Raw genomic sequence first — 13,434 nt, 5'->3', positions numbered from 1 at the left:
CATAGCTACAGTGATTTGGTGGATGGGCTCTGAACCAACTTTGAGCAGTGGGTCCAAGAACTGTCCATTACCACCTTTGAGGACCTGAAGGATCTGATGGTGAAGGACCAGTTTCTTCATCTTTGCCCAGTGGAGGTGAGACAGTTTGTGCTTGACCGGGAGCCAAAGGAAGCCGCCAAGGCAGCCCAGATCGCGGATAGCTATGAGGCCAACCGCACACCAGAGGTGCGGAAGTGAGCCTCCAGCAGCTGGAAAGGGGGTAAGCCGATAACCACCCCCAGTGTTCCAGCCAGTCGGGCCTCAGCGGGTTCTGCCCCATCTTCCAGCCCCCGGACTGCATTTGACTCCCGTAAGTGCTATACTTGTGACCAAATGGGTCACGTCAGCCTTGTCTGCCTGGAGAGGCAGAAGATAGACCTCACACCTGAGGCCTCAGGGCCTACTGCCGGCATTCTTTTTGTGGGTGGGTATGTTGGCCAGGCCTGGGAGAACTTACAACCCGTTACGGTGGGCAAGAATGTCACTGTCGGCCTTAAGGACACCGACGCAGAACGTACCCTCATCCGCCCTGAGTTCGTGTTGCCAGAGGAACTCATTCCTGGGAAGACCCTCACTGTCACCGGGTTTGGGGGTGTTCGCCGTCCCATACCGATGGCCCGAGTTTTCCTGGACTGGGGTGCGGGGGGTTAAGGGAAGTGGGGGTGTCGGAGAATCTCCCCACTAATGTGCAATTGGGAACTGATCTGGGACGGTTGGTTGCCTTATACATCCCTGACAACCCTCCCAGATCTGGTATGTCATATAATGCCACTGTCAATAATGTCAATGTGATGTATGATAAAAGTGTGTGTTGTGGTAAAGGGGAACTCAGCCACCTCAACCCGGGCAGCCCCGAAATATGAAGCAAGTTTGCAAGGAAGAATGCCCATAGAAGATACTGGATCCAGGAGAAAGTAGTAAGACGACTGGTACATATAGGGGAAGTGAAGAGGAGGCAAATAAAATGATCTAAAAAGAGGTAGACATAAAGGTAAGAACAGGAATATAATAAAGTTGACCAGTCATATAATATGTTGGGTCCAGTATATATACTGTTGGAGCCTATATATTATACAGTATATAATAATACATTGGGTCCGTTATGTTATAGATGACTCTGATCTAGGATGCATAATGCATATTATACAGTAATTTTTTTAATTTGACCTTTTTTGTAGATTTTTCACTGCAGATTTCCACGTTTAGTCCAAGTCCTCGACTCCAGACTAAAGAACCAGGTGACAAGAATACTACTCTTATCATCCTCTCATTCTCCTTGCAGAGATCATGGAAGGCTTCATAGTCTCCATGTTATCAATAGGTGGATAGCTCCATATCTGGGGATGGAAGGATCCATAGTCGCCATGGTATCTGGGGGTGGAAAATTCCATAGTCGCCATGGTATCTGGGGGTGGAAAGTTCCATAGTCTCCATGGTATCGGTGGGTGATAGGTTCCATAGTCTATATTACATCAGTGGGTCGATAGCTCCATATTCTCCATGGTATCTGTGGGTTTTCATGGTATCGGTTGGTGGATGGTTCCATAGTCTCCATGGTATCATTGGGTGTAAGTCTCCATAGCATCAGTGGGTGGAAGCAATGGTGTAACTAGAGTCTAATGGATGCAGCATTTGGACCTGGGCCCCCACCAGCATGTTGGTCAGATGTATGGGCCCCGGTAGCATTTTAGATCCTACAAAGAGATGTGTTCAAAATATATCGATCTCATGGAAAATGCTGCAATAAAATCATTTTGAAAAACTTTTGAATAGTCATCATACCGTTACCAAATAACAGATATCACCATATTGTTACTGAACAAGTCCGCTGTATCAAAAGTAATGCACCAATAATAAATCACATACCAGGGATAAATACCACCACAAAGTGCCTGAGTATAACCACCACGTAACATCCATGTATCACCAACATAAGGTGTCTCAGTGTAGCCACCATCCTGTTATTGAACGCGTCCATTATGCAAAGACCAATACACCAATAATACCACATACAAGGGGACAAATAGCGTCACACCATGACCAGACCATATATTGCAGCCACATAGTGACTGAATAATACCACATAAAAGTAACAAATACCACCACATCATGACCACACCACATATTACCACCTCATAGTGACCGAATAACACAACATACAAGGAGAAATACCTCCACACCATGACCAGACCACATATTACCACCACATAGTGAGCGAATAATATTACATACAAGGAACAAATACCACCACACCATAACCATACCACATATTACTAACATATAGTGACCGAATAATACCACATACAAGGGACAAATACCATCACACCATGACCAAACCAGACATTACTAACATATAGTGACTGAATAATACCACATACAAGGGACAAATACCACTACACCATGACCAGACCAGATATTACCACCACATAGTGACTGAATAATATGACATACAAGGGAAAAATACCGCCACACCATGACCAGACCAGATATTACCACCACATAGTGACTGAATAATATCACATACAAGGGAAAAATACCGCCACACCATGACCAGACCAGATATTACCACCACATAGTGACTGAATAATACCACATACAAGGGAAAAATACCGCCACACCATGACCAGACCAGATATTACCACCACATAGTGACTAAATAATACCACATACAAGGGAAAAATAGTGCCATGATAGAAATGTTGAAAATTGATCCAGCTTCAAATGTGTTGACTTCAGTAGTTAAAATTCATAATTAATTGGTACGATTAAACCATAAGGACACAGTGTGCGATAAAAACCCAACTTCAAATGTCAGAGCGTTCCTATGGGTTTATACGCTGCAGTGTTGGTGTACGGGTTTTTTACACCGCAGTGTTGGTGTAAGGCTATGTGCCCATGATGCGGAAATGCTCCGGATTTTTCCTGAGCATTTCTGGATCTCCCTGGCAGGAAAAACGCATGCGGATTGTACGTGCGGATTGTACATGCGGATTGTACATGTGGATTGTACATGCAGATTGTACATGCAGATTGTACGTGCGGATTGTACATGCAGATTGTACATGCGGATTGTACATGTGTTTTTCCTGCCAGGGACATGTGGATGTGACGCGTTCTTCACTTGCATTTCCGCATGCGGGTTGACAAGCGATTTTAGCATCACTTGGAAAGTACTTGACAACTTGGTCACACTATATAAATCCATGCAACCGGCATATATAGTGTGACCAAGTTACGATGCTGCAAATGCAGCATTAATAGTAAAAAAAAAAAAAAAAAAGAATAAAAATGGTGAAAATAAAAAATAAACATTATACTTACCTTCCGATGGTCCCCTTTCTCCTCCAGTGCGTCCGGTGTCTTCAGCGGCTCACGGTAGTGTAAAAGAACCTTCCATAAAGTCATTTAGTCATGTGACTGGTCATGCGACCGCCGACTTCAGTGGTTGCTTGACCTGTCACATGACTAAATGACGTCATGGAAGGTCCTGTTACACCACCGCGAGCTGCCGAAGACACCGGAGAAGGAGACCGGGGGCCATCAGAAGGTGAGTATATGTTTATTTTTTATTTTAATTATTTTTTAACTACAGGTACTATGGTACCCAGGTCTGGAGGAGAGTCTCCTCTTCTCCAGACCCAGGTACCATCCGCACATAGAACCGCATGATATCCGCATGTGCACATGTAGTCATGGGGATGTCATGCGCTCCAATGCAAGTCCATGGCAGCTAAAACGCCGCGATTACGCAAAATAATTGGTAGTGCTGCGGATTTTTCCGCAATGATAATCCGCAGCGGAAATTTCCGCCTCATGTGCACAGCACAGCGGATTATCATTGGGGAACATGGCAGACCTTCTACAATGCGTTTTTTAAGCGTTTCTGCAGCGGAATTGCCGCTACGGAAACGCTTAAAAAACGCATAGTGGGCACACAGCCTAAGTGTTTATATGTTACAGTGTTGGTGTACGTACAGTATTTATACGCCATAGTGTTGGCGTACGTGTTTATATGCCACAGTGTTGGTGTACAGGTTTATACACCGCAGTGTTGGTGTACGGGTTTATATGTCGCAGTGTTGGTGTACGGGTTTATGTGCCGCAGTGTTGGTGTACGGGTTTATACGCCGCAGTGTTGGGGTACGGGTTTATACACCGCAGTGTTGGTGTACGGGTTTATATGTCGCAGTGTTGGTGTACGGGTTTATGTGCCGCAGTGTTGGTGTACAGGTTTATATGCCACAGTGTTGGTGTACAGGTTTATACACCGCAGTGTTGGTGTACGGGTTTATATGTCGCAGTGTTGGTGTACGGGTTTATGTGCCGCAGTGTTGGTGTACGGGTTTATACGCCGCAGTGTTGGTGTACGGGTTTATATGTCGCAGTGTTGGTGTACAGGTTTATGTGCTGCAGTGTTGTTGTACAGGTTTATATGTTGCATTGTTGTTGTACGGGTTTATATGTTGCAGTGTTGGTGTACGGGTTTATATGTTGCAGTGTTGGTGTACGGGTTTATACGCCGCAGTGTTGGTGTATGGGTTTATATGACGCAGTGATAGTGTACGGGTTTATGCGCCGCAGTGTTGGAGTACGGGTTTATGCGCTGCAGTGTTGGAGTACGGGTTTATGCGCTGCAGTGTTGGTGTGGAACCCTGCTACCACAGCTACTACAGGACCCAAAAGGGTGCATGGACAGACTTCTCCACAAGAGGCCCTCACTACACACAGACACCTCCACCCTTCCACCTCATACCACCAGAGGGAGCCCTGTTAGGGATATATATACTGGAGGGTGGAGTTAGGTAGGGAGTGTGTGCTGGCACTGAGATCAGAGAAGAAGCAGCATGTGAGCTGCTGTGCTGAGGGCCAGCCAGGGCCTAAAGCACGTGCTGAAGCCTTGGGGCCTAGAGCGGGGCCGGAGGCAAGGAGAAGAGTGAGTGGAGTTATGGGGGCAGAGGAGCTTCTTAGACTCACCCCAGAACACAAGCCGGACACCGGGTCCGCGCCTACGGGGTCCTCTACGCCCAGTAGGAATAACCGGTATACCAGGAGGATTCTAGACCCCTGGTCAACCTGAAGCTACAATCATCTAAAGAACTAGGAACCACGAAAGCCCCAGCGTCCAGGGATAGTGGTAGCCAGAAGAAAGTTGTTACCACCAAGCATGCAGTTGAGGAGAGTGAAAGAGTACAGAAGCTAGGCCTAGTTTCAGGCTTTTCAGAAGCTTCAGAGAGAGGAAGAAACAGATCAGGAGGCCTTATACCCGCTCACTGGGGAGAGTCTAGAAGTGCACCCTTCCTATCAAGTGCCCTGGACCGTACCTGCCGTCTATACCAGTAAAGGTACTGAAGCGAACCCCCTGTGTGCGTGTCTGTTATTCTCCCCTGGCCCGGCTGGGCCACCTCTCACCTGCATCCCTTCCATCAACCCTGCCCCGGGGGCCCGCTCCGCCTGTGGGGAGCAGAAACATCCCAGCTGCCATCCCATCACCCCCGGAGGTCTGCAGCAGCGCTGGTACCCATTACCAGGAGCCACAGGTGGCGTCATGAGACAAAAACTGTTAACAAACCCCCTTTTAAAGAGTGACCCCAGGGTACAGGCCCGGGAGCCGACTGCCGTGACATCCCACAGAAGGTCAAGGCCTGGGTACCGAGTTTCCCCCCATACCCCATGGGCGAGTCATTGGCGTACGGGTTATGCTGCAGTGTTGGTGTCCTTCCCCGGAAGAAGGCTAAGTGAGCCAAAACGTACGTAGGGTAGTGTGTGTGTGCGACGCGCTCTAACCCACATCAGGTAACTGTGTTTTGTTATAAAATCCCTCCGTGATAATCGGGGTGACGATTGTACTCTTGTAATATGGAATATTTCATCCCTTCTAATTTGAGGTGGGGAACTTTTGATATGTGTATCTAACAATGTTTGTAATAGACCTGTGTTCGGAAGGTCGATGTGGGTTATGGTGCCACCTGGTGGTTGTTCCCATTTTTTAAATGTGTGGCTGTGTGCCCACGATGCAGAAATGCTCCAGATTTTTCGTGAGCGTTTCTGCATCTCCCTCCTATGCGGATTGTACATGCGGATTGTACATGCGGATTGTACATGTGTTTTTCCTGCCAGGGACATGTGGATGTGACGTGTTCTTCACTTGCATTTCCGCATGCTGGTTGCGATTTTAGCATCACTTGGAAAGTGCTTGACAACTTGGTCACACTATATAAATCCATGCAACCGGCAACCGGCATATATAGTGTGACCCGAGAGAATGGTAAAAAATAAATATTATACTTACCTTCTGATGGCCGCCGGAGTCTTTATCCGATGCATCCTGGCTTGCCGGCAGCTCGCGGTACACTGCACTGAAGGACCTGCCGATGTCAGCGGTCGCGTGACCCGTCACATGACTAAATTACGTCATGGCAGGTCCTTTTAGACCATCGCGAGCTGCCGGGGAGACCGGGGGCCATCAGAAGGTAAGTATAATGTAAATTTTTTTATTTTATTCTTTTTTTTTACAGGTTCTATGGTACCCGGGTCCAGAGGAGAGTCTCCTGTCCTCCACACCCGGGTACCATCCGCACATTGAAACGCATGGATTCCGCACCTGCAGATGCAGTGATGCGGATTCCATGCGTTCCAATGCAAGTCAATGGCAGCGAAAACGCAGCACTTTCGCAAAATAAGTGGTAGTGCTGCGGATTTTTCCCCAATGATAATCCACAGCGGAAATTTCCGCAGCATGTGCACAGCGGATTATCATTGGGGGACATGGCAGACCTTCTACCAAGCGTTTTTTAAGCGTTTCTGTGGCGGAATTGCTGCTGTGGAAACGCTTAAAAAACGCATAGTGGGCACACAGCCTAATGGTTTACAAGAAATTTATCTCTGGGTACTATGTGTCACTATAAAATAGGGTTGGTTCTATGGTACATTTATTCTTCTATATGATGTGTTTATATGCCGCAGTGTTGGTGTACGTGTTTATATGCCGCAGTGTTGGTGTACGTGTTTATATGCCGCAGTGTTGGTGTACGTGTTTATATGCCGCAGTGTTGGTGTACGTGTTTATATGCCGCAGTGTTGGTGTACAGGTTTATATGCCGCAGTGTTGGTGTACAGGTTTATATACCGCAGTGTTGGTGTACAGGTTTATATGCCGCAGTGTTGGTGTACAGGTTTATATGCCGCAGTGTTGGTGTACAGGTTTATATGCCGCAGTGTTGGTGTACGTGTTTATATGCCGCAGTGTTGGTGTACAGGTTTATATGCCGCAGTGTTGGTGTACGTGTTTATATGCCGCAGTGTTGGTGTACAGGTTTATATGCCGCAGTGTTGGTGTACAGGTTTATATGCCGCAGTGTTGGTGTACAGGTTTATATGCCGCAGTGTTGGTGTACGTGTTTATATGCCGCAGTGTTGGTGTACAGGTTTATATGCCGCAGTGATGGTGTACGTGTTTATATGCCGCAGTGTTGGTGTACAGGTTTATATGCCGCAGTGTTGGTGTACAGGTTTATATGCCGCAGTGATGGTGTACATGTTTATATTCCGCAGTGTTGGTGTACAGGTTTATATGCCGCAGTGTTGGTGTACAGGTTTATATGCCGCAGTGTTGGTGTACAGGTTTATATGCCGCAGTGTTGGTGTACAGGTTTATATGCCGCAGTGTTGGTGTACAGGTTTATATGACACAGTGTTGGTGTACTTGTTTATATGTCGCAGTGTTGGTCTACAGGTTTATATGTCACAGTGTTGGTGTACAGGTTTATATGCCGCAGTGTTGGTGTACGTGTTTATATGTCCCAGTATTGGTCTACAGGTTTATATGTCGCAGTGTTGGTGTACAGGTTTATATGCCGCAGTGTTGGTGTACGTGTTTATATGCCGCAGTGTTGGTGTACATGTTTATATGCCGCAGTGTTGGTGTACAGGTTTATATGCCGCAGTGTTGGTGTACAGGTTTATATGTTGCAGTGTTGGTGTACGTGTTTATATGCCGCAGTGTTGGTGTACGTGTTTATATGCCGCAGTGTTGGTGTACAGGTTTATATGCCGCAGTGTTGGTGTACAGGTTTATATGCCGCAGTGTTGGTGTACAGGTTTATATGCCGCAGTGTTGGTGTACAGGTTTATATGCCGCAGTGTTGGTGTACAGGTTTATATGCCGCAGTGTTGGTGTACAGGTTTATATGCCGCAGTGTTGGTGTACGTGTTTATATGCCGCAGTGTTGGTGTACAGGTTTATATGCCGCAGTGTTGGTGTACAGGTTTATATGCCGCAGTGTTGGTGTACAGGTTTATATGCCGCAGTGTTGGTGTACAGGTTTATATGCCGCAGTGGTGGTGTACAGGTTTATATGACACAGTGTTGGTGTACTTGTTTATATGTCGCAGTGTTGGTCTACAGGTTTATATGTCACAGTGTTGGTGTACAGGTTTATATGCCGCAGTGTTGGTGTACGTGTTTATATGTCACAGTGTTGGTCTACAGGTTTATATGTCGCAGTGTTGGTGTACAGGTTTATATGCCGCAGTGTTGGTGTACGTGTTTATATGCCGCAGTGTTGGTGTACATGTTTATATGTCGCAGTGTTGGTCTACGGGTTTATATGTCACAGTGTTGGTGTACAGGTTTATATGTCGCAGTGTTGGTCTACGTGTTATATGCCGCAGTGTTGGTGTACTTGTTTGTATGTCGCAGTGTTGGTCTACGGGTTATATGCCGCAGTGTTGGTGTACGTGTTTGAATGTCGCAGTGTTGGTCTACGGGTTATATGCCGCAGTGTTTTTTGTACGTGTTTATATGTCACAGTGTTGGTGTACGGGTTTATATTCCGCAGTGTTGGTGTACAGGTTTATTTGTCGCAGTGTTGGTCTACAGGTTTATATGTCGCAGTGTTGGTCTACGGGTTATATGCCGCAGTGTTGGTGTACGTGTTTGTAAGTCGCAGTGTTGGTCTACGGGTTATATGCCGCAGTGTTGGTGTACGTGTTATATGCCGCAGTGTTGGTGTACGTGTTTATATGCCGCAGTGTTGGTGTACGTGTTTATATGCCGCAGTGTTGGTGTACGTGTTTATATGCCGCAGTGTTGGTGTACAGGTTTATATGCCGCAGTGTTGGTGTACAGGTTTATATGCCGCAGTGTTGGTGTACGTGTTTATATGCCGCAGTGTTGGTGTACAGGTTTATATGCCGCAGTGTTGGTGTACAGGTTTATATGCCGCAGTGTTGGTGTACAGGTTTATATGCTGCAGTGTTGGTGTACTTGTTTATATGCCGCAGTGTTGGTGTACAGGTTTATATGCCGCATTGTTGGTGTACAAGTTTATATGTCACAGTGTTGGTGTACAGGTTTATATGTCACAGTGTTGGTGTACAGGTTTATATGTCGCAGTGTTGATGTACAGGTTTATATGCTGCAGTGTTGGTGTACGGGTTTATATGTCGCAGTGTTGGTCTACGGGTTATATGCCGCAGTGTTGGTGTACGTGTTTGTATGTCGCAGTGTTGGTCTACGGGTTAAATGCCGCAGTGTTGGTGTACGTGTTTATATGTCACAGTGTTGGTGTACGTGTTTATATTCCGCAGTGTTGGTGTACAGGTTTATATGTCGCAGTGTTGGTCTACGGGTTTATATGTCACAGTGTTGGTCTACGGGTTATTTGCCGCAGTGTTGGTGTACGTGTTATATGCCGCAGTGTTGGTGTATGTGTTTGTAAGTCGCAGTGTTGGTCTACGGGTTATATGCCGCAGTGTTGGTGTACGTGTTATATGCCGCAGTGTTGGTGTACATGTTTATATGCCGCAGTGTTGGTGTACGTGTTTATATGCCGCAGTGTTGGTGTACAGGTTTATATGTCGCAGTGTTGGTGTATTTCATAGAATCATAGAATGGTTGAGTTGGAAGGGACCTCCTGGGTCATCTGGTCCAACCCCCTGCTCAAAGCAGGATTCACTAGATCATCTCAGACAGATGTCTGTCCAGCCTCTGTTTGAAGACGTCCATTGAAGGGGAACTCACCACCTCTCGTGGCAACCTGTTCCACTCATTAATCTCCCTAACTGTCAAAAAGTTTTTTCTAATATCTAATCTGTGTCTCCTCCCATTTAGTTTCATCCCATTGCTTCTAGTCTTTCCTTGTGCAAATGAGAATAAAGATGATCCTTCTACAATGTGACAGCCCTTGACATATTTGTAGACAGCTATTAAGTCTCCTCTCAGTCTTCTTTTTTGCAAGCTAAACATTCCCAAATCTTGCAACCGTTCCTCATAGGACATGGTTTGCAGACCAGTCACCATTCTGGTCGCTCTTCTCTGAACTTGCTCCAGTTTGTCTATGTCTCTTTTAAAATGTGGTGCCCAAAACTGTACACAGTATTCCAGATGAGGTCTGACCAAAGAGGAGTAAAGACCGATAATGACTTCACGTGATCTAGACTGTATGCTTCTGTTAATACATCCCAGAATTGTATTTGCCTTTTTTGCTGCTGCATCACACTGTTGACTCATGTTTAGTCTATGATCTATTAGTATACCTAAGTCTTTTTCACATGTACTGTTGCTTAGCTCTATTCCTCCCATTCTGTATATGCTTTTTTCATTTTTATTGCCCAGATGTAGTACTTTGCATTTTTCCCTGTTAAAAACCATTCTGTTGGTTGCTGCCCACTGCTCCAGTTTATGTAGGTCTTTTTGAATCCTCTCTCTCTCTTCTCTAGTATTAGCTATCCCTCCTAGCTTTGTGTCATCAGCAAATTTAATCAGTTTACCCTCAATTCCTTCATCTAAATCATTGATAAAGATGTTGAACAATACAGGTCCCAGGACGGAGCCCTGTGGTACCCCACTTGAGACATTCATCCAGCTGGATGTGAAGCCATTTACAACCACCCTTTGAGTCCGATCACTAAGCCAGTTATGAATCCACCTAACAGTTGCCTGGTCCATTGCATACTTGGTCATTTTTTCAATAAGGATGGTGTGAGATACTTTGTCAAATGCTTTGCTGAAGTCAAGATATACTATATCTACAGCATTTCCCTGATCCACCCAGTCAGTGATTCTGTCATAGAAGGAAATTAAGTTAGTCTGACATGACTTGTTAGTTACAAACCCATGCTGACTCTGGTTAATCACTTCATTCCTATCCATGTACTTACATACATGTTGTTTAATAATTTGTTCAAAGATCTTTCCTGGTATAGAAGTCAGACTCACCGGCCTATAGTTCCCTGGGTCCACCTTCTTCCCCTTTTTGAAGATAGGAACAACATTTGCTCTTCTCCAGTCTTCTGGGACTTCTCCTGTTCTCCAAGAATGTTCAAAGATTATGGAGAGTGGTTCTAAAATTTCTTCTACGATCTCCTTCAGTACTCTGGGGTGTAATTCATCTGGACCTGGAGACTTGAACTCATTTATGTTAGCTAAATATTCCCTCACAATCTTTCTGTTTACAGATAACTTTGATTCCTCTATTCCTTTAAAAGGACAGTGAAGATCAGTTGATGTTACATTTTCTTTCTGAGAGAAAACAGATGCAAAATAGGAATTAAAAAGTTCGGCCTTCTCAACATCCTCTCTTACCATTTCTCCATTTTCATCCTGTAAAAATCCTATAGCATCTTTGACTTTTCTTTTACTTTTGACATACCCCCAAAATCCTTTTTTATTGCTTTTGACATCTCTTGCAAGCCTTAATTCATTGTCAGCTTTAGCTAACCTGATACGTGCCCTGCAGGATCTGCAGACTGCATTATAATCTTCTTTAGATATGCCTCCCTCTTTCCATTTAATAAACATTTCTTTCTTTCTTTTTAGCATGTGTTTAAGTTCTGTTTTCATCCATCCTGGTTTCCTTAAATGCTTCCCATTCTTCCTACTTTTCGGGATTGTTAACGATTGTGCTTTGAGAATCTCATTTTTAAAAATTTCCCATCCTTCCTGGACATTTTTGTCCTTAAGGACATCCAGCCATTGGATCCCTCCTATTCTCTTTCTGAGTCTCTTAAAATCTGCCTTTCTAAAATCTAACCTTGAAGTTTGAGTCTTCACATGTCTTCCTCCTCTAGTTATCCAAAATTCTATAATAGCATGATCGCTGCCTCCTAGGGTCCCAGCCACCTTTACCTCCTCAACCATTTCCTCCCTGTTTATAAGGATTAGATCCAAAGTAGCAGATCCCCTTGTTTTCTCCCCTACCTTTTGGAAGATAAAGTTGTCAGCAAGAGAGGATAAGAATTTGCTTGACCTGTTAGTTTTACTTGAGAGAGATTCCCAACAAATGTCTGGATAGTTGAAATCTCCCATGACCACTACGTCATATTTTTTGGAGAACTTGGTCATTTGATACATAAAGAGTTCATCCATATCTTCAGCTTGCCCAGGTGGCCTGTAGTAAATGCCTACAATGGTGTCCTTTCCGTTGTTCTCTCCTTGTATTCTTACCCAAACAGTTTCCACAGAACTCCCAGTCTCTGAAGCTTCAATCTCTGTGCAGATATACGCTTTTCTAACATACAATGCGACACCTCCTCCTCGTTTATCAAGTCTGTTTCTTGCAAATAAGTTGTATCCTTTTAGCCTTTTATTCCAATCATGTGTATCGTCCCACCAAGTTTCAGTGATTCCAATGACATCATATTCCTTTTTCTGCATTAGTAGTTCCAATTCTCCTTGTTTGTTGCCCATGCTTTGTGCATTTGTATAAAAACATTTTAGTTTGTGATTGGTTTCTCTTCCTCCCATATTTTTATTATTTAAATTGTTTTGTCTTTGTTCTTCTTTTCCACTTCCAGTAGCAGAGATCTCAATAGTATTTGTCAGCTGTATGGCTTTTTCTGGCCTTTTGCTTCCCTTCCCACATTGTTCTAGTTTAAAGCTCTTCTGATGAGTGTAGCAAGGCGACTTCCAAATACATGTTTTCCAGTCTTCGTAAGGTGCACCCCATCTCTAGCAAGTAGTCCATCATATAGGTAATTCATTCCGTGATCCAGAAATCCAAATCCTTGTTGACGGCACCATCGACGTAGCCAGTTGTTCACCTGTAGAATCTTATTCCACCTCATTGTTCCATGGCCATCCACTGGGAGGATGGATGAGAAGACCACCTGTGCTCCCAATTCTTTCACTTTCTTGCCTAAGTCTTCAAAGTCACTGCAGATGGTTTCCCGGTCCTTTCTTGCGGTGTCATTTGTCCCCACATGTATTAGCAGGAATGGGTAGTGATCTGTAGGTCTGAAGAGTCTTGATATCCTGTCAGACACATCTTTAATTTTTGCTCCTGGAAGACAGCACATTTCTCTTGAGGTTATGTCTGGTCTGCAGATAGCGGCCTCTGTTCCTCTTAACAGGGAATCCCCCATGACCACCACTCTCTGTTTTTTCTTCACAACATT

The 13,434-nt window shown here is 44.9% G+C and overlaps 1 protein-coding gene across 1 annotated transcript in view; it reads left to right on the top strand.

The window, feature by feature from the left end:
* LOC141257881 (T-cell differentiation antigen CD6-like) overlaps nt 1-13,434 on the top strand; it is a 217,246-nt gene that overhangs the window by 129,373 nt on the left and 74,439 nt on the right. The window contains exon 9 of the mRNA XM_073672888.1: nt 1,218-1,277. Within this exon, the coding sequence (XP_073528989.1) occupies nt 1,218-1,277 (60 nt within the window). The remainder of the gene's footprint in view (nt 1-1,217; nt 1,278-13,434) is intronic.

The sequence above is a fragment of the Phyllobates terribilis genome, unplaced genomic scaffold, assembly GCF_046119375.1.
Source record: "Phyllobates terribilis strain yellow unplaced genomic scaffold, ASM4611937v1 Scaffold_3__8_contigs__length_932513732, whole genome shotgun sequence".
Classification (NCBI taxonomy): Eukaryota; Metazoa; Chordata; class Amphibia; order Anura; family Dendrobatidae; genus Phyllobates; species Phyllobates terribilis.
Note: the sequence above shows the minus strand (reverse complement) of the source record. Positions and strands in the feature narration are given on the sequence as shown.